The sequence below is a fragment of the Geospiza fortis genome, unplaced genomic scaffold, assembly GCF_000277835.1.
Source record: "Geospiza fortis unplaced genomic scaffold, GeoFor_1.0 scaffold13, whole genome shotgun sequence".
NCBI lineage: Eukaryota > Metazoa > Chordata > Aves > Passeriformes > Thraupidae > Geospiza > Geospiza fortis.
In genome coordinates this window covers 296958-319078 of record NW_005054384.1, presented here as the reverse complement: position 1 = coordinate 319078, position 22121 = coordinate 296958, and the positions used below count along the sequence as shown (strand labels likewise).

Genomic DNA, 22121 nt, shown 5'->3' with positions numbered 1-22121 from the left:
CGAACATCAGGTATTCAAAATAGGTGGAGTTGACCACATACCAAACTTTGTACTGGTACTGGTTTTTAGGGATGTATCTCCGCAGAGGCCGGGCTTTCAGGGCATACTCTACACACTGGCGCTGTGGGAGAGGCAGGGTACATTTAAAACTCAAACCCAAAATATCAGGGTGGTCAGCTACCTTCAAATGTAATTAAAAATACAATGTCTCAAGACTTTTTCTAAAATTAAAAAGCTTAGGAGAAGAATTTCTGTTACGTCACAATGTGAATGTGCACATTCTACCTGTTAGAGTTCTACATGCAATTATTTTGGCCATTTACTTTGGCCAGACACTGCTGTTGTGCTCATCTAATCTCAGTGAAACAAATGGTACAGCAAACATTTTTGAGTAATTGTTGAACCTTGAGCAAATCTTACAGCAAGATTGCTTTTCTATCTGACTCCTAAAAGATGTCAGCAAATCCAGCTTACAGTTCTATCTTGTTGGCAAGCTTAACATTTTCCTCTCTGCATGCATTTATCTATTAAAAGCTTATTCTCAATGCATTTTCTACCTTTGTTGACAGCAGGGTATTGTCAATTACCTGGTTTTTGTCCAGCTCACAGTTCTTGTACTCTTGTTCTCCTTGTTCCTGAAATGTGACGATGACGAAACCAACGAAGATGTTCATCATGAAGAAAGCAATGATGATGATGTAGATAATAAAGAAGATGGAGATCTCAACCCTGTGATTATAGATGGGTCCCACATCCTCCATGTGGGAATCAATGGACCTATACAGCAACCTGAAAGCAAACAGGAGCCAAATGCAGAGAAAATCTGCAACTGCCTTGAGGCCTAATAGGTGGTGTTATAAAGTTTAACTTTGTGATCTTCTTCCACTTGTATTGAAATTAATTCACTCAGAGATGTGCAGACTTGCACTGATCTGAGTGCAAAACTTACAAAGGAGAAGACCTGGCTCTTACTAATCCCATATTTGAACCTGTTCAGGGGTGAAATGTCTTCATAGCTGAACAAAATCATGCTCTTCAGGTAACAAAAGACAGGAAAGCCCCAACAGAGTTATTGGGAACTGAGTTTTATGAGAAAAGGGGATCCCAGGAGTTGGGATAACAACACAGTCCCAGTTGTTAACACTGCTGTTGGTATCACCTGGTGACACAGGTCAGGGTCAGCCCCCTGCATGTCCACGTCACCCTGAGTGACTCTGGGGGAGTCCCCAGCTCCAGTGGCACAGACAGCAGGGCCTGGACAGACACCCCATGTCTGCCAGTACTGCAGAGGAAATGTTTCATATTGTCCTGCTGGCTCCACGGGGAGACTGAAACCTGGCAATGCTGGAAAGGACCTGATATGCATTTTACATTCATTTATACCCATAATAATGGTAACAAATACCGGTATCACTGCTACTAATGGAAATCATCTTTTAAGAACTAGAGACGGTGCTTTACACTGTTTACAAGTACAGTAACAGAAATCCTTGCAGGCCCTGAGGAATTGACAGAGTACATAATACTGCAGCGCTACTATTGCTATATTTAAAGCTCTGGACTTAGAAAGGGAAAGATTATGCTCTGCCTTGAATTTTCTCATTTGAAATGAATGAGGGCATTGCTAGTGTTGCACTGGTCCCAGAAACACTCACTCTGGCCAGCCCTCGAAGGTGGAGACGGTGAAGAGGGCCATCATGGCAGTCAGGACGTTGTCGAAGTCAAACTTGCTGTTCTCCCAGCTGCGGGGCTGTATCATGGGCTGGCTGACCTCCCCATCCTTGTAGGTGATGTAGTACCCTCTGTGGGGGGAGAGGGCACACACAACGTGGCACACCTGCACCGCCAGCACTGCGGGCGGCCAGGGGCAGGGATTGGAAAAGCTCAGACCCACCTGCATTCTGCTTCTGTCTGCTTGGAGCTGTCAGTGCAGCTGTACAGCTTGCCCTAGGAAAGGAAGAAAGAGGAATGAAGCTTCTGCTTGTATGGTACTTTTATGCATGTCACCGTCATACTTTCTGGAAAAATCCCTTCACCAGGATTTCTTCTCCTGTGAAGCTGAAAAGCCTCAGAGAAAAATGAAAACAATAATTATCTGATCGCTTCTCCTCTGTTTTGCTGCTTTGGAATGTGGTTTGGACATTGTTTACCAGCTGATCATTGTTTGATTGGTTTCATGTGAATTGTTTTAACTTAATGACCAATCATGGTCAGGCTGTGTCGGGACTCTGGAAGAGAGAGTCACGAGTTTTGATTGTCACTCTTTGTAGCCTTCTGGCTGTATCCTTTCTCTATTCTTTAGTATTATTTTATTCTATTCTATTCTATTCTATTCTATTCTATTCTATTCTGTTCTGTAATAAATTAGCCTTCTAAGAACATGGAGACAGATTCTCAATTCCTCCTCCATCCAGGCCACCTCACAGATACCACAAATGTGTATGTCCTCAGCATTTGTCAGGAGGGTGGTGAAAGGCAAAGGAAGATAAAAGCAGACATAAAGAAGGGAATGAACAACCCCCCATGGTCATCTGGTGTGCCCCTTCCTCTGCAAGATGGGAGGCAGAGAGCCTGCAGGGACCAATCCTGTTGAGCAGCTCCCTTCACCTTCCCGGGGCCATGTCATGACAAAGTAAAGGTGTTTAGGGAAGAACAACATTACTGATCATCTCCTCTGATCACAGATGATGGGCCAGAGTTCTGCATATGCCTGGCTCAGTTTTGGAGAACTACTGGCAGCAGAAGCCCAGGTAACACTGACAGTGCCCCAAATGTCTTGCCTGTTACACACAATAGACCCCATTTTCCCTTCCTCAGGCTTTTTATGCTGTTTTTCTCCCCATCCCTGAATACAGCCCAATGTAATGGATGAAGGAATGGGTCCAACGGTTTTACCTTAAACAGCTGAACTCCAATGCAGGCAAACATGAACTGCAGCAAAGTGGTGACAATCACAATGTTCCCGATGGTTCGGATAGCGACAAACACGCACTGGACCACGTGCTGCAAATGGGAGAGAGCAACAAAAGTCACTTGTGGGATTGTTCTCAACTGCTCTGGCCAAGGAAGAAGCCCAAGAATAAAAATGACACGAAAAAATTATTTAAGCAGTACCCATTACCCAAGTAACATCTGAGGAAAGGGGACCAACTTATTTCATTCCTTGCTGTGTTTTCAGAAGCAGGCAGAAGGGGGTAGGAAAATACCAGAACTCAGCTCTCTGAAACTTCCCACATAGTTGGGCACCCACCAGCACATAGAAAGGAGTTTATCTAATACAGAAAGGTTGTGCTTAGGGTTGTGGGTCCATCTGTAACCCTAGAAAACCACATAATTTCACCTCTGGGCTGGTGGGGCCATTCAGCTGAAAAGCAGCTTGTCAGAAAAGGAGCTGGTGGACACAAAGTTGAATATGAGCCTTCACTACAAAGATGGCAAGTGTTCTCCTGGGCTGCATTAGGCAAGATTTTAACAAGGTGAAGGAAGTGATTCCTCCCCTTTACTCAGCACTGGTGAGACTGTGCCTGTTGTACTGGGTCTAATTCTGACTCCTCAGTACAAGAGAGCTGTGGACATTCTGGAGGAAGTCCAGTCCAGCAAAGAGCCACAAAGATGACTTAAGGGATTGGAGTGAGAAAAGGCTGAGAGAGCTGGGTCTGTTAATCTGAGAGGAGGCTCAGGGGAATCTGGTCAATGTAATCTGGTCAATGGCTGAAGGAAGGACGCAGAGGAGGCAGAGCCAGGCTCTTTCCAGTGCTTCCCACTGACAGGACAACAGGCACAAATTGAAACAGTAGGTTTATCTGAACAATGAGAAACACTTCTGCTGTGAGGGTGACTGAGGATTGGAACAGATCATCCAGAGAGGTTGTGCAGTTTCTCTCCTTGGAGGTACTCTAAAGCCTGGGCAACCTGCTCTCAGTGGCCCTGCTTGAGCAGGTCCCTTCCAACCTCAACCATACTGTGATTCTGCTGAAACATTACTTGAACCACTGCAAAAGCCCTTGTAGCCTGAAAAAACTGAATTTATAGTTCATAGAATGCACTGGGACTTTTCTAACCTTTAGTCCTTTGGCTCTGTTGATGGCCCTCAGTGGCCTGAGGACCCGCAGAACACGCAGGATCTTCACCACATTAATGGCACTGGACCTGGAAGAAAGTATTGGAAGGTTTGAGAGACACAGCAATGTGGGGAGTGTGCAGCAAGGACAGACCTTTGAAATTCTGCACAGCCTGAGACTGCATAAGGGATTTATTCAACTCTTTGCCATGGCACTTCAGGGGCAAGGAAACCAATTTCTCTGTTTTCTTCAGAGGTCTGACTGCTTGTTCTGGATTTCATAATCTCTGCTGTATTAATGGAGGGGGAATGGAACATGGGCAAGGTGTATTTTTAGAGCAAGGCAAACAGATTCTGTAGATATCTATGATATAGAAATTGTGCCAAGATGTAGTCATTACGAAGGCATTTTCAGATAAGGCTCAAAGAAGCACTCCACTGAAATATTTGTAGAAGAGTGAAAAGTCCAGGAGACTCCAGTATAAAAGGTAGACTATCCACCTGGAGTTTGATCCTACAGTGTGTCTGGCCCCTGAACCCACAAATCATTTAAGTGTGTACATAAATTTAAGGATGTGAAAGCTCCCACTGAATTGATTAGGATGACTTATGTGCTCACTTTTAAGTACTCAACACAACTACTGCAGCAGAGCTCTCTGCGCCTTCCAAGACTAAAACCCTGACTGAGAATCTTCCTCGTGCTCAATGACATCATGTTCTCCTACTGACTTTGGGAACAGCTTTAATGTTAACACACCAAGAGTCTGACTTAGGTCTGTAAGAAAGAAACAGCAGGTCAAAACAAGAACTGTGCCATTCTCAAGACTGTGACTTAAAGCCCAATGGAACCTACAAATTGTCCTACTTGACTTAGTGTGCAACTCATGTGAGCTGCTAACCTATGATGGCAACAACTGGGAGCTTGTTTCTTACCAGATATGAAACTAATAAGGGAACTTCCTACCCAACATGTAGTCACATAAATCTATAAATTACTAAGCAAATTAACAGGTGAACTAAAGGAAAACAGCATGACAGAACAGCCACTACCACTCCAAAGAGTCTCACAAGACTCTTCAAGCATCTTAGGAAGTAGGAAAACATTATTCACCTGATTTTCCAGAGGTTATGAAAAGTCTAGGAGGGAACCATAAGTCACTGAACTGTCGTGAACTGATTCAGTGAAACAAAGGCCTTGGAACAAAGCTAAGTGTCATGATTCCCCATACACCCATTTTTTGTTCTCATTTGCTCTTTCTGAAAGACTCCCCCCTCCAGGTCACCAAAGTAACATTTCCCAGTTACTACCTCCTGTCTTGAGGATGAATTTTAATGGCCTTGAACCATCCAAGAAAAACACCAACAGGCTCATGAGGAAAATCTTACCCAGATAAAACAAGCCTGAGCCAACCCTCCCAGCCCAGCCCTACAATCCCCACCCCCTCAAAACCAGCCAGCTGGAAGTAGCTCACTCACTGGATCCCAAAGGAGATGAGAGAAACGCTGACCACCAGCAGGTCCAAGATGTTGAAATAGTTCCTGCAGAAGGAGCCCTTGTGGAGGAAAGCCCCGTAGGCAGTCATCTGCAGGGAGCACAAACACACTTTGCCATCAGCAGCTGCTCGGGAGCCAAACCCACCTGGCTATGCTCAGAGTGGATAAGTGGGGAGGGGGCAGTATTTCTATTGTTGGCAGACAATTTACCCCCAGACCCCAAAGGAGAAGTTGAGCCCCAATGGAAAGAAAAGAGAGTGAAAAAGACAGCAAGATAACTATGAAAGGCCTAACTAAAGAAAGAGAGGAAAATATGCACTTTAAGTGCACTGAGTACATAACATTTAGAATTAGCAAAGAAGCAGAATGACTGTTTGCAAAAACTACTCTTTGCAATCATATGGTTTCCCTTTTTCTAGTGACAGAGGATACTTGTGTTATATAAAGGTCTCTCTAGCAAAATTGAATAGAAAATACAAAATAAAATGGTCTTTTCTGTAATGCTTTGCAGTACTTAGACCAGCTGCAGTGGACAGTTGACTGCTTTTCCCTTCATGAAGGAAGAACAGAATCCCTCAGGGATAAGATGCTTTAGAGCTAAACTGAAAAAACAGGAGGAATTACTGCTCTCTTCAGCTTGGTCCTTCTGTTCAGCTCAATCCCACATCCCTTTTCCTATTAATTTTTACTCTAGGTGTAGTTGCATTTCCCTTCAGTTTTCCTTACAAAGCCCAGGCTGTACTCCTTGGAACAGGGCAATTTCTTTATGGAGGTAATCATTATCAACATCACTGGGCAGAGGGAGGGAAAAGACATATTTTGCAAGGGAGGCTCTGCCCTGCCTGGGTGTGATGGGGTATTGAAAACCTGCTGGCTCTGAGGAGGGTGTCACAGCTCCAGAGCTGGATTGAGTGACAGTGTAAACAGAGTTCTCTTACCCAATGTGACTAAACGAGCCTGGCACAGTTAAAGAGGGTGAGCTGATGGGGGTATTTGTACCACCTACCTTAGATTTGGTGATGATCTAACGTAGCTGCTTTGAAGAAACCCCATCCCCACAAGTGCTAATGTTCCTTCATGAGGAATTCTCATTCCCATCCAGGAACACAGGCTTCTAAGTTTGGTCCTCTGAATCTCATTTAAGTTAGGTGTCTAAAGTAACCCGAGGGGGACACCATGACACTGAGCTGTAGCCAGACTTGCAGCTGAGAAGTGTGAACTGGAAAGTCAAACTGGAGTTTTCTGGCTCCCACCAGTCGCTCAGGATGGTGTATTGGCTGGAAGTTTCCAGCCTGTGACAACTTTATTCAGAGCAAAGTGGAAGGGCACATGGCATATTGGATTATTTTATTCACCAGACATCCATGACATCAGGGAACTGACTATCAATCAGACAGAAATTAGAGGGGGAGGAAGTATAAACTCTGGTCTTGGCTTAGAATTTATACTTATAGACACATTCAGCTGGGGAAGGGAGGAGGGGTTCTTGCCATAACAAAGGAGGTAAAGATGCCCTTTACTGATTAGATTTTGTATGGCAATCTTGAAAGAAAGACACCATTGAAATCAGGAGGGGAAGCTCTGCTGAGTTTAAGTTCAGTACAAGTTGTGGTTCTCTCAAGCCTATTGAGGGATTTTGTCATCTCAGAAGAGACTCTCAGAGAGTGTGTAATCTGTATCTGCCTCCCACCCGGGGCACAAAACAACTTACACCCTTTTGGGATGCCAGTTAAATATCCTTGGCAGTGACCTTGGCAGCATCCACCAGAATGCAGGGGTTGCTAAAAGCAGCATGGGGGCAGATGAAGCTTGTTCCTCTACAGCCTTGAACATCCCATGGCCATTCATTCTTTTGTTTTCACCACCCACATTAACTTTGCTGTTTAGCAAAACAATGTGCTCAGTGAAGGCAGCAGAGAAACATGTACTGAGAAACCACGCTCTTAGTGACTTCAACTTATGGTCCTTGCACTATTCTCCCACTTGGAGTTAGAGAATATCCAGGGATGTTGTCATAAATCACTGAAATTAACAGGAGGACCTTGGGAAGGCCTAGGCTGGGTTAAGTTCTGCTTCCACTGAAGTAATTAGGAGTGTTACCACTTCCTTCAGAGCAAGCAGAATTAGTAATTGTGAGTCCAAACAGGTAACATTGAACTATCATTTCATTTTAAACGCTGCTGTTGGGATATTTTCCTTTTCTTGACAGGCCTTTTGGATCTGCCATGTGATCTGTGCACATCCAGATTTATTGTGTAAACACAGATGCAAACTGCACACAGGCATAATGTGTGCATCTCCCTGGAGAACATTATGGCTTTGGTAATTTCAAGTCATATCAAAAAAAGCACGTTTCTCTATAAAAATATGCCAGGGCCACCCTGCTTGCCAGCCTTCCATATAGATACTGTTATTAGGGTCTTGAGCTGAACATTTGAGCAACTCTAAGGCACTGCCTGCCAGCACTTAGAACTAGCTTGCTGAGAAAAAAAAAAACAGCTGCCAAGTGAACCTAGCATTTAGAAAGCCAGAACTTTGCTCAATCACTGTTATTTAAATTATTAGCCTACCAATTTGAGAAAATTAGAGTTAAGAACAAGGCAGCCTATTTTCGTTTTCTTCCAAGCTAAACCATTCTCCTGCGCGTTCCCCTTGGTATAGAGCACATTCCTGGGAAATGGGAAGCTGGGTTTTGGTGAAGCAATTTTCATTGGCAGCTACTGTCCTTCGTGTCTCAGGGATTTGTACTCTTCAAATTCTCTCTCTACGCCTAAAAAGTAGAGGTTTTTCACTGTGCTCCCTGCCTCCTACTTCACTGTGCTCACAGAAGTCATCAGTCCCCCTTTGGACTGATTTCTGCAGAATAGAGACCTTCTCTTTGCCTGTGTAAGAGGTGTGTGCCTTCAGAGTTTCTTGCAGAGCAGAAAAATCATGTTTTGGAAAGACTGGCCAGGGTCGAGGGAGAAATTTATCAGGGGATGGCCTTTTTCTTGGTCCTCTCTTGCATTTCCCAACATTGCATCCTTTCATTGCAATTCCCCTAAAAAGCATTATTTTCTTACAGGCCCTCAATTACAAGTCTGAATATCAAAATTTCCCTGGAGACTTTTAAAGCAACTACTGAAACATCAAATGAAAAGAAAAACAACCCTTTGTGCAGAGATAATAATGGGGTTAAAAAAAAAAAGAAAAAGAGAGCGAAAGAAAGAAAGAAAGAGAAAGAAAAGAAGAAAACAAGTGTATTTCTCAGATTGGTTACCTTAAGAATAATTTCTAATGTAAAGATACTAGTGAAGACATAGTCTGCATTGCCTAGGATCTGAAAAATAAGCACAGTTGGGTTAGTGGTACGGAGCGTGACCCAGAACAAACAGGCGTGTGTGTTAGCAACAGAGACTGGCAGAAAACCAGAAAGCTTGGGAACAAGTAATGGTAGAGAAGATGGGCACTTTACCTTCAGAGCAATTTCAATGGTGAAAATGACAGTAAAAACTATATCAAAATAAAAGAGAATCTGTAAAAACAAAAGGGGATAGGAGTGGGGAGGGTAGGTCAGTGAGTGATCACTTGAGTGGGAAATCACAGTTAAAATCAAATGCACAAGTTCTTTTCACAAAGGAATGAGGACGACTCTATAGGGAATGGTTTTGGAACAGGGTCCTGTTGAATGCAGTGAAGGTCCTGGCACAGAGGACAAGAAGCACATTACATGAAATCTTTCCTGAGTTACAATCCCATGAGCACTATAGAGACAAAATAACTTTTTGGTTGCTGTAGGATTTTTTTTTTAAATCTCATAAAAAACATTCAAGGGTTTTCCCAAATAGGATTCCAAACTGAGAGTACAAAGAATGCCTGGTCTCTCAGTGGAAAACATGAGATTCCTTCTTATTAACTTCCATTCAGTCTTGTCCTGTGCCTCTCTCAAAGGAAGGAAAGCAAACTGCAAAATCATACTCTAGCTACTTCTTTTCTCTGTCCTGAATTGCTCTGGATTGGGATGAATAACAAAGACTCTGCCAATTGAACAGAATCCCAGCCCTTGTATTGCAACCATGATTTGGTCATTTGCTAAAGGTGCCTGACTTAGATCCTGCACCTTTCTATTTGCATCCTGAATAACCGGCCAGCTGAAATGCTCATCATTCCCAGGAACCTGGTGATGGAGAAACTCATGGCATGCAAGGCAGACCACAAAAAGTGGTGTCACAGGAGACAGTGAGAAGTCTAGAAGTGTAAAGGGGCTTTCAAAGTAGCAGCATCAAGGACAGGAATGTCCTTCACTGCCAATATGTTGGCATCCCACAGTAAATGGGAACTTTCTCACTGATTTATGGGACCAGGATTGAACTCTTTTCAATATATTTTAACATCCCAATCCACTTTAGTGCTATCTGCACTACAAATGTTGAACATCAGAAGTACCATAGCCATGGTTTACTGTGGTTTTACCACAATCATGTCTTAAACCAGAAGGCCAATATATGGAAGCTGTAGAAAACTGATAATTTGTGAAATATAGACCTTTGCTGCTAAAACACTAATAAACATAAACCAGGAAACTGCCTGCTCCCATCCCACAGGGGTTTATTGCATCTCAGTGCCTGTAACCTCACTTAGATTTATAGGTGGCTAAATTCTTACAGCTTGGTATGCAGAGGGGCAGCAACTGAAAGCTCCAGGGTTATTTCACATTGCACTATTTAAGCACAATCCAAATCTGGATTGAATTGCAGACACTGCATGTCAAATGGGGGGATGTATCACTTACTGCTACCATACAACTCTAAATTCTCCAGGTCACTGCTCAGTTTTTAATCCCAGATTCTTCTCAAGGCTGTCTTGGGCTCTATAAGTTTTTGCAGCTTAGAGAATTAGGAAAGGGCCACTTCAAAGGGACAGATCTCGATTTTAACCTATATTAACTTACATACATTACAACTGGAAGTATCCTTTTGCCTTGCTGCTTTGTAAGTCCTGACATTTGATTATTTTATCAATGGAATAATTTTATAATCAATGGGCCAGATTCATGGGAACTCCCTAACTTCTTTGCATGACTCCACCAACATAAAGAAGCTGCAAACTTTATAAAAGTGAGTGATTAAGCTCTACCTGTTGTTGCTTTACCTCACCAGGGGCCTGCAAAGGATCTGGAACACACTGGTGACCGTGGCCCCAAAGGTGCAGCTAGCAAGGATGAAATCATGCCTAATGAAAATGGTCACTCTGCCCCTCCTGTGCAGGCAGACCCATTTATCAGCTGGCATATTTGTTATTGTCTAAATATGAACTTGCTCTAGAACATATTAAAATGAATGAGCACCTTGCCAAGGTGCTAACAGGAGAACATGGAGAGCACAGTCTTAGCACTTGTTGGGACTTCAAGGGCTGTTTGGTCAGACTGGGCTGGCACTTCCAAGCACTCTCTGCCTGAGCCCTGTGTGACACAAAAGGACACAGCCTGCCCAAGGACAGAGCAGAGCCCAAGCCTCTCCACCAGCCCTTGCTGGGCTCTCTGTCCCTGTTTTCCTGCTCTGGCATGGTCTGCGCCAGCAGCACCCCCAGTCTGCACTAGTCCTGGAGCACAGGCTCATGCTGAGTGAAGGCAGAGGCAGCTTTGCTTTCAGCTTGATTTCAGCTTGCTTTCAGCTTGCTTTCTTCCTTTCCCTCCCAGCCCTCTGTGTGGGCACAGGGCAGGACAGGATCTCACTGTTCTACTGTCACAGTGCCAAGGCAGGCCACATTTGCAACCCAAACATCTTGTCAGTGTCCCCTTGTAGGATACATTTTAAACATCTGTACCTGCAAAAGTTAAACACAGATTTTCATGCAACACCAGTAGCTTCACATACACAAAACAATGCTTTGCCTCAAACCTTCAGCTCTTTAATCCAGGACAACCAGCTCTGACTCTTTTTTTCCATCTCATTTAAATGTCTCTGCTTCAGACTCTGTGACAGTTTCTGTGGCATGTCAGGAGCCCATCTGCCAGCTGGCATGCTGCAGCACTAATATATATTGGCATTCAGTTATCCCTACATGGTGGGCACCCTCATTTGTGCACAAGTGGGTTATGGGTGGCACAGGTTTGACTGGATTATTTAGCATCCTCCTTCAGGACAAAATGCAAAGCCACTCTGAGATATGCTCAGGAATAGACTTCCATTAACACCTTCTCTGCACGCACATATGTGTTCAAATGCATGCTCAGGGCCAGGATATTTCAGGGAGCATTAAATTAAGGTTGTATTATTAAACAAGGAAAAACCATCCCACTCTTCAATCCTAGCAAACTCTTCAGGCATTGAGGCACCAAAATGCCACTGCAGACACCAGAAATCAGAGGCCTTGCGTATATCTGCTGACTCCTCATTTCTGCCATGACCCCTGACTAATGGAAACAACCACTGGCAAAGTTAAAGGAGCACTGAACATGTCAAAAGGCAAATAAAAATGGTCAGGAAAGAGGGTGACAGTGTATCTTTATGCTGAATGCCTTCCTCTTCTCTCCCCAGGCAGGTAAGGAGAGGAGCACAGCATATTTTTTGAGGGTAATCTCAAATTTAATGATAGCTTTGCAGCTTGTGTTCAAAAAGTCTGATTCTAACCATCATGACATCAATTTCTCCCAGAGAGACAGCATCAAATTCAGGAATATTACTCCTGATTTACACCAGTGTGAATAAAATGAAAATCAGGCCCTGGGCTTTTTAGTTTAAAAGACAGCATGTGGCAGCAGAACAAATGTTCCACAGGGAACCTGAAAATCCCTCAAAATTGAATTATCTGTATCCACAATCAATGTTTTTAAAGCTTATTTCTACTGCTTTAATCCCAGGGAACAATAATTTTGCTTCAGCCTCCTGTTCTTCCTTTCCCTACACACACTTCTGAAGTGAACTAGAGGCCAGATTCTGCACTGACTCATATTTCCTGCAAAAAAACCTAATGATTTCACACACAGCCTACAAAAGGCAGAAATCATGGAAGGCAGGCACTCCCAAGCCTCTGATGCAGCCTCTTCTGCCTTTCCTGGCTTCAAACCATGATCAGCTTGTCCCACACTTGCAATACCCAGTGAGGGAAGGAGGATGTGGCGCATACTTGGTTCCTAAAGGAGAGGTGTCTCACGGGGTCCTCAGCTGCCAGGGAGATGCTGCTGAGCAGGATGAAAAACAGGATCAGGTTGGTGAAAATGTTATCGTTAACGATGCGATGGCAGTGCACGCGAAACCTGCAAGAGAGGGGAGAGGCACAACTTTAGCTCTCAAAGAATAGCAAGGAAACATTTTCCCCCTCCTCTTCTGCCAGCAGGATTGGAGGACTGCCCTGCAGAGCATCTTCCCTCTGCCCCAGCAAAGGGACAAGGTGTGCAGGGCAATGCTGGCTCTCCACACAGGACCCACACACAATGTGTTTGAATGGAGAGCAATCACTCCCTCCTGACAGAGCTTTTTGTGATTTCCATGTGGCCTGAAACCTGCCAGCTCAGAATTATATCCCTTGCTTTCATTTATGGAACCCTTCCTGATTCATTCAGGAGGAGAGCAGCAGAAATAGGCTTTAGGGTGCCAGTGTCTTTCTGAGCTGGGACCAGAGTGTCATTTAACAGGAGCTGGGCGGGTTCTACCTTGCTAACAGAGTACAGGCCTGGCCAAATGGATATAGGGCAGCAAATGACTTCTGAGAGACATCATGCCATGCAGGTTGTATGCTAAACATAGGCCCACTTGGTGCTCTTAGTGGGAAACTAGAAGGTGAAGAAGGAGCAGTCTCCCATCAAACTTGCTTACTGGAGACCATTACACCACTTTCCATATGTTGGCACCAGGATGTGAGGAGTTAAACCCCACAGTAGCTCTGTGCATAATTCTACAGGCACTTCATTAATCTATTTAGCTCTACTCTTGGCTGTTAGGGCTCCAAGTCCCTATTACAGCAATTTTGCAGATGACTGCAGAGGTTAATTTAGTTCTACAAATGACAGGGGGTGGATGGCACAGCTAGCACTACAGTCCACGAGCCCCAGCCATTCTCAGTCCCTCGCTGTTACACATACCCAAGGAGGAGTGGCACAAGCTCTGCTGGGACAAGATTGGCCCTGAATTCAGCGGTGCAGGAACAGCTCTGCCTTCCTCTGGGCTGTGTTTGAAGGCTGAGTCCTTAGGAGGGACACTGGACTATGTGGTGCTGCACAGAGCATCGGACAGTGAGCTCACTGCTGTGCCCTTGCAAAGATAAACTCACCTGGCTCCTAACAGCTCTCCACCCACAGGTCCTGCACATCTTTTGGAAAGGCAGGTGTGACAACATGAGGCTGCATTGCAGGAGCCCATGGGCGAAGTGTGAGAGAGGGACTGTGCTCCCTAGGCTCCTCTCAGAGCTATGGACTCTCCTCCCCCTCTCATTTCTTCTTGTTTGCTCATTCTTGATGTGCAGCAATGAGCAGAGACACATGAGCTCCCTGCTGGGAGTGGATTTTGGAAAGCCCTTAGGACAGGAAGCTGCTACCTCCCACTTGATTGATTGCATGATGGCTCTCCTGCAGTTTGGACCTGGATGTGTCAGGAAATTCCAATTACTGACTCGCCTCTGTGTCCCTTATTTCTGAAGCTTTCATGATTTGTGTCCTCAATCAGTTTTGCACGTGCTATGAACTCCCATTTTATATTTCACTGTACTCCCTACAGCTGTGGTTTCAGAGGATTCCATGCCTTAAAGGTGGGTCAAGGGGAGCCTCAGTTATGAACTGCTGAAAGGGAGCTCTGCACCTCATCACTTTTGGGGCCCAGTGTGAAAGGGGAACCAGCTCTTCACCTCCTCCTTCTGGCTAATCAATCTCTCAAGTACCTGTTGCTAGGACTGAAGATGAAAAAAGCACTGGCATCAGGCATGGGCACAGCCTTTTCCTTGAGGTGCAGCTCAGACATCGGGCGAGGTCGAGGGCCGACAGGCATCTCAGGTTCTTCCTCATCTTCCTCTGCTGCAAGAAGCATTTTTGTCTTTTATTGCAAAACACAGCCCGTTCCAAAGTGCTGAGGCATTTGTCTCTGTCATAACTAGAGCTAAAAACCATTAAAATAGGATGCTGAAGCCTTGAGCTTCCTTGCCCTTCCTTCCTTCGAAGCAGTGCCCTTTACCCAGTGCTCACCCTGGCAGACATTGGTCTTGTCTCTCTGTAAAACCATTAGTGCTGGTAAACCTACAACATCCTCACAACACTCTCCTCAGATGCCTCACAGTTCCTGCTGCTGCTGCTGCAAAAAAAATCAAACAAACAGAAGAGTTTGTTTTCTATGGCTTTTCTAAGGTTTGTCTTCTAATGGCTCATTTGAATCTTTCTTGCTGAGGTCTAGATCCATTATTTGTTTTCTTATTTTCCATGGACACAGAAAATTAAAAATTGCCTTCCTCTTGCAGAAAGCTTTTGCATTTGAGGACCACTCTTGTGCCTCTGGGAGAATATCTGGCTCCTAGAGCAAAACAGCAGCAGCCTTTCCTGAGGTGCTGTGTTCCCCAGGTCTCTGATCAGTCCTGCTACTTGCTTCCACATTGTCTGCAGGATTAACCTGCAGTTGAGGTTTTACTGCTTCAGATGAAAGCTAGATTACCTCTTATATCTTGTGACATTATCTTCCTGTCAAATGTCCTTCATGGAGACTTTTCATTATACTTTGGCATTAATTTGCCATCAGTGTCAGATATGCACAAAGCACAGATTATTTACCACAGAGCAACAATCTGGCCTGTCACTCCCTCCTCTGCATTTCTGCTGCTGACTATTCCCAAAAGTGGCACTTAATCCACATCCTTACTGAAGGGCATATTTTTTTTCTTTTGACCATTCCTCCAGCTTATCAAGATTGTTTTTCTTCTATTTGTGAGCATCTCCATGGAGCTGCTGCTACATCTGGAGCTGTGTCTGGAGCACATGTATGCCCCAGGACAAACAGTGAGCACATGCACATTGACTTACACTGATCAGGAAGTCTTAAAATTGTCCCCTTTTATAATTTAGTGGGGTGAGGGGGGAAGGTCAGAAAGATGGCAATGAGGCTGAGACTCTTGAACCTGTGTCATCTCCAGGCAGATCAGTGAGCATCCTCAAGATAAAAAATGCAGAGATAAAGGGTAAATGGTACCTGAAAGAGAAGCTTCTGCCTTTGAGGATTTTTTCTACCTGCTGAAGGCAGATGTTGTTTTGTAAATGACATGATAGGATTTTGCTGTTTTAAAGATCCCAATCCTCTCACTTAATCAGCAAGACAGGAAAAAAATCTTTAAGAAAGGAGCCTGACATGTTAGATACAACTGATTCATCTTCCAGGCAGTGCAAAGGAGGATACTCTAATTAAAAGGTTCATCTTGAGTCCATAAAGGGAGATAAGCTCCAGGAATGGTGTTCCTTTAGGGTGAGATACTGTACTTGATCTGCTTACAGGACACATCAGAAAGAACAGATGAATCAGCACAGATCCTGATCTAGATATCAGAGAGAGGAGAAAAGTGCCCTTTTTGAAGGCATGCTATTATTACATGTAAATAGGATTCTTTCTTTACACTTCCAGTACCAAGAGTTCAGCTCAAATTCACTTGATAGATCTTTGCATAAATGTTTGAGCTGGTACATTGAGTTTGTACTTTTTAAGTCAGTCTATTTTTTAACAGCTCAATTTTATGTGTAATATACTTCATAATACTCTTTCTACAGGCTTTATTAAAGAAACATCTTTCAGAACTACTTTTTTACACAGGACTTGTGAAATAGATAGTAAGGTTAATGTGCAGGTTTATGTAATATAACCATACCTTGCACGTGCACCTTTTATCTACAGGCTTCAGAGGAGGCTGACAAAGAGTGAGGTAAGCAAATTCTTTTTCTTCTTGAACAGGCCAGAAAACCAATGCCTGGGATCATGTGGGATATTCGAAACTCACATTTAAGAAGAGTATTCTGGGTCCCTGCTCTGCGCCTTCAATGTGAGATCATTCTTCTTTTATTACTCAGAGGAATGCTTAAAATACACTTTTAAATGGGCATGGAGCAATGCCTCTGGAAAATAGACCCTCAGCAGAAGGATCAGCCCCATGAAGACCATAAAGAACATTGTTCCGCTCTTTTTCTCGTGTCTGCCATACAGCAAGAAACACAGATTAATGACTCTGGGAACCAAATACTTTCAGACTAAAAAACACATTCAGTTCCTCAGCCATAGATAAAGAGCAATGTTCTACTTTTCACTTGGAGTCTAGGGCACAGAAGAAGGAAACACTGAGGGCCAAATTCACAAAGAATAACGTGATTACAGCCTCATCCCAGGTCACTGCCCACGCTATCTACCTCCATATAGGAGCAGCACAGCTGCTCACATGTGTAGAAGAAGCAAATGTTCTTTGGCTGTGGAGACAAGCACAAACAGGCTACAGGGCAGCATCAGCGAGAAATTCAATGATGTGGAGTTTTTTTTTTTTTACTGTACAAAGACCAGAACTCTCCTATAAGGACATTATTTTGCTTCCAGCTCCCATGAATCATGCCAGGCTTTTACCTTCATCTGACGTTCTGAATTCTTTGTCTATTTCTGTACTAGACTGCAAGGCTAGCTCCCTGTCTTCCTGTAATAAACATATCATCATAATAATCCTTCTAGTGTACACAAATCTCTGGGAGAACTAGTCTGTCCTTCCTAAAAAGAGGCCAGGTGACCTGAGGAGCTGCAACCACTCTGGGGCTGAGGAGCAGCACTGTGCAGCAAGCAGAGTCAAGAGAGGTTATTTAGAAAACTGCTGTAAGGAGCAGAAACAAGTCAGAGAATGAGCAAGGCAGGCTAGGAAAGGCCCTATGTGAGAAAAAATACATGAAGTGACCAGAGCAAATGGTTTCTGAACACTGAATCTTCAGTCTTCACAAAGAATTGGTAAACAATTCAGGGAACAGGCCTGTTTAGAAATGACATTGATGCCATACAATGGCAAGTGAGCAAGATGGTGTCCCTTTGCATTTCTAATAGGAGAAGGAGAAAACCTGATAATCCATTCAAATTTTAGGTTGTGTTCAAAAGTATGCTAAGACAGGGATTGGCACCCTGAGGCAGGCATTAAAAGTGTTTTCATTTTCTGCACTCTAATTCTATGCATGGCAAAAAGAAAAAAAAAAGTAAATGTAGTGTTTTGTTATATTTTTCATTTATAAGCTTATCTTTCTAAGCTATCTACAGAAAGTAAATAAACCCCAATTCTATTAGCAGTAGACTTAAAATTGACACTCAGATGACTGTTGTTTCACTTGAAAAAAATGTAGTTTTCTGCAAATCCAAGCCAGCTGAGAAACAGAAACAAAACTGTATCAAGCTGTTTTAATTTGTGCTTCTTACTAAAGACTCCCACAAACGCTATAGCAACTGGGGATGTGTGTCCAATAAGTGCCTGGGCCTACAGAGGTGATAGAAAGATTAAATCCAGAGTGACCTTCCTCAGGCAGTGTTAAAACAGCATTGCACAAATTAGAACCACACTCTACTCCTGATAAATTTGCTATAAATATGGAAGAATACAAGTATAGCATATGTGAGGACTTCTTGTACTGAAAATCAAATGCAATGAACAGTTCTCTATTTTTCTTGTCTGAAGCTCTTGTCCATCTACTCAAAATGAACTCCTGTGTTCTTTTTTACCCTATCAAATCAACCTATTATCAACCATTTATTTATTAGGAATCATGGGATAGAAGAGAAAGTGGTTTATAGCCTATTATAGCCTGTTACATAATCACAGAAACACAGAAGAGGAGAGCAGGGAAGGATCACAAAAGGCCCTCTGGTTCATGCCTCTGCCAAGCCAGGTTCAATTAATTATTATATCTAGGCCTTTTCTGGGAGACATTTTTCTGACCTGTCCTTAACAACATCCAGTGGTGCTGGGCTTCCACAACCATCTCTGTGAACTTTTACAGCCTCACCATTAGAAAATTTTCTCTGCTGTGAATCCCATAAAATCTGTTGCTTTATAATGGAGATGATTCTTCTCCTATCTGCAGAAGGTTTTTATACATTTGAAGATGTTTCCCCTGCCTTTCCTAAGTCAAATGACCAAGTTTCATCCAATCTCAGTTCTTGCTACCTACTAGTCAAATTGTTTTCACCATTCTCTTCTATTCAGCCCCACTTCTCTTAACCCAAAAAGAGATATAATATTCCAGAGATCTTATCAATGGTGAACACAATAAAACAATTGCTTTGCTCTGAATAGCTTCCATTGACCAGTTAAAACAAACCCATAACTGGACAAAAGGCTCATTCTTTATCAGTGTTATAAATCTCATTACCTGCTTTTCAAAGACAGCAAACTGTTGCTGACATCTGTTGAGCTTGTGGTCATAAGATTCAGATCCTTTTCTCAAGGACTGTTACCTAACTAGCTGTCACCTAAGATCCTTTATTTGTGAATTGTTTATTCCTGTCTATGCGTAGAGCCTGGCACTTTCAATTTTATTTAGACCATTTATCCAGGACCTCAGGAGCTCTTTGAATTCTAATGCTGCCCTCCAGCACGCTTCTTGTCCTTCCTAGCTTCATGTCATCTACAAATGCAATAAGCATATTGCCTCTTTCATCATTCAGGTCATTAACAATGAACTGAGCTGAACTCCAGACAGGCTTTTGGGTTGTACAAACTCGCTTGGGCTATCACTACCCTCCCCATAAAGGGTTTGATAATTCCTCTCACCATCATCTAGACCAGATTTTTCTAGTCAGTTTATGAGAACACTGTAAGAGATGATCAGAAGCCTTAGCAAAGTTAAAGAATGTGACATCTAATTCTTTTCTCCTGTCTACAAGTGTTTTCAGCCCCTTTCAGAAGAAAATAAGGGTGGCTTGATGTGATTTGCTCTTGGCAAATTGTGTTGGCTGCTGATCATCTTCTTATCTTGTGGTCATATAGTTTAATCCTTTGTTCCAGCACTTTTCCAAGAATGGAAGTTGAACTGACTAGCTCCAATCCCACCCCCCATTCAGGGTCTCTTGAACACTGCTTAAAGTTCTGAGATTTCTTCAACTGATCTTTCAGATATCAGAGAATGAAGTTAATTAGGCCCACCTGGCTTGAAAACCAGCCCAACCAATGCTACAGCTTGTTTCTTGCCCTTCTAGGCTGAGATCTTATGCCTTTAGAGTTATGCTGTGTCACATTGTGCTTTTTGATTAGAAAACAGTGCAAAAAGGCATTCAGCACTTTCCCTTTCATGGCTATCTGTTGTGAGACTGCCCTGACCACTGAGTGCTGACAAAGCACACTGAAAACAGTGTCATGTGCATATTTTCAAACAGGTTTTTATATGATTTGATTCTCTGTAAAGCTCTATATTTTCCAATAAAGAGTTTTACAGGGAACCAAATCAAACATGACTGATCAGGATAGGGACTTCAAAGGGCCAAACCACACCTGTGCAAACACAGGCAAGGACACCAGCCTGTCCCATCATGAAAGCATTTCCAGCAGACCTGCTACCACAATTTGGCTTTGTGTAAATTAGCAACTGGAGCTTTGTTGAGTGAGGGGTACAAGGAAGGAGATGTGTACCTGGTGCTTCTGTTGTGGGATAAGGGCTCTTTTCTTCATTTTCATTGGGCTGGTAATCATCCACGTTGATCTGACAGAAATGGAGGGAGAAGCATCAAAGCCTTTATCAGACAAGGCAGACAGTTTTCATTCCCTGAGAAACCCAAGTGCTCATGCCATCACTGCACAGAGAGTGCTGGCTGCCAGCAGACCTTACCTTGGTAGCTGGTGGAGACTCTCCATCAGCAGTGATCGATTTCAGCTCAATTTTCTCCTCCTTTGTCTCTTCCTCCACAGCTGTTTTCTCCATCTCCTGTTTCTTTTCGGGACTAGCAGTCCTAGCAATTTTACAAGATAAAAACCAAAGAGTTACAAAGGTGGAAAGCTGCTTCCCTTTCAGGAACTTCATGTAGTACAGCACACACCATGAGAACAATCAGCTGGCTGCCATCTCCATTCTGAGTTCAGCTTCCGTACCAGTGGCTCCACCTTGTCCTCATCTGCAGGCAAAGGCAGAGGCTCTGATCTATTTTTGTATGGTGTCCCTTATTTTGTATCCTTCTCAATGGCATGTGTTTGTGAAAATGCATATTTTAGGTCTGTCAGCTGAGATCCCTTTGCTCACCCAATGACAAAGTCATGGACCATTTTCAACCCCTATCTTATGAACTTCCAACTGGATTTTCTACAAAAGTTTTGCCCCTCACTGCACCCCTAGAGAGAGGGAAATCTGCTGAGCTGCATGCAGGATGAAGCAGAAAGAGCTGCACAGGAGATCCCCTCCAAGCAGCCTGGAAGACAATGAATAGGAATAGCCAGGAAGGAGAGGCTTCCCTGCTGTTGGCAGCTGGGAATGACAGAGAAGCTCCTCATCCAGCTTGTGCCCCTTAAGTGTCTGCAGAAACACTAAAAGAACTGGCAAGAGAAGAACAGCATGTGGCATCAAAAGAAAAAGAAGCTGCTAAATCTCATTGCGGGAATGACAGAAAATATGCCTCGTGCCTCGTACTAGGATTATTGATGCGCACAGTCCTTCACAAAGAGGTTCCTTTTCAACTCAAAAACTACTACCTTATAAAATATCATAAATGAGTTTGAGGAGAAGAAAGCAAACCCTATGGTTGATACAAGAATGATAACTGATGAGTGAAGGTGCTAAAAACGCTAAGAAACATTTTGAGGCTACTGTAAGCATTTATACTGTACTCAGATTTTAGCTTTTATATTTATTTAATGCAAATCAAAATTCTCATCTTGCTTCTGAGATAAGAATATTCCTTTTGCCAAATGATCATTTTCCATTGAAGTGCAACGTTTGAAATCTGCATTTCGTGTCAGAGGTGGCTGATCTACAGAGGGAGCAGTGAAACCCAGTGTAATGAAATACTGTTTTTTTACAAGTCATACTTTTGCACAGCATCAAGATCATTCTGGGTTAAAATACCAGTAAAATGAAAAATTCTCATTGCAATTGATTCAAACACGTCAAAATGCATTTTACCTTAATCAAACTACCCTGCCCTTCACTTTTCAAACATTTCTAAAACATAAATTATTATATATAAGTTAATCACAGGATAGTAGGGAGATTCAAATGGGATTGACACCATTTCACACTCATTCTCTGCTGATGCTCTGAAAGGTCATCAGTAACCCAGACTTTCCTCTGCTCACACCACTGTAACTGGGGAGTTTCCTAGCTCACATTTTCTTGTTTTACAGCTGGAGTTCCTTTGCATAAACATTTATATATACATAACTCCAAATATAATTACATTAATCACATATATAATCTATACACATACAGATAATTATATATATTACATATACACGCATGTATGTATAGGAATCATATTCATATATATCCATGCTGTGTGTAATTACAGGAATGTGTACAGATAGGTGTGTGCAAATGGATTTACCTAGCTAGCTTTTTCCTTTCTTTTTCCTCTTCCTCCTCTTTCTGTGCAGATGTTAAACTCTCAGCATCAGCAAGGTTGTCCAC

General features: G+C 43.1%; 1 protein-coding gene across 1 annotated transcript in view; it reads right to left on the bottom strand.

Moving 5' to 3' along the window:
* Positions 1 to 22121, bottom strand: part of LOC102031898 (voltage-dependent L-type calcium channel subunit alpha-1C-like) — a 389144-nt gene that overhangs the window by 76327 nt on the left and 290696 nt on the right. The window contains 15 exon segments of the mRNA XM_031060510.1: position 1; positions 4 to 121; positions 588 to 789; positions 1656 to 1802; positions 1895 to 1947; positions 2896 to 3003; positions 4062 to 4149; positions 5537 to 5643; positions 8814 to 8873; positions 9009 to 9068; positions 12662 to 12791; positions 14408 to 14540; positions 20138 to 20207; positions 20334 to 20454; positions 22039 to 22121. The exon segment at position 1 is cut by the window's left edge and continues 34 nt beyond it; the exon segment at positions 22039 to 22121 is cut by the window's right edge and continues 22 nt beyond it. Of these exon segments, the coding sequence (XP_030916370.1) occupies position 1; positions 4 to 121; positions 588 to 789; positions 1656 to 1802; positions 1895 to 1947; positions 2896 to 3003; positions 4062 to 4149; positions 5537 to 5643; positions 8814 to 8873; positions 9009 to 9068; positions 12662 to 12791; positions 14408 to 14540; positions 20138 to 20207; positions 20334 to 20454; positions 22039 to 22121 (1481 nt within the window).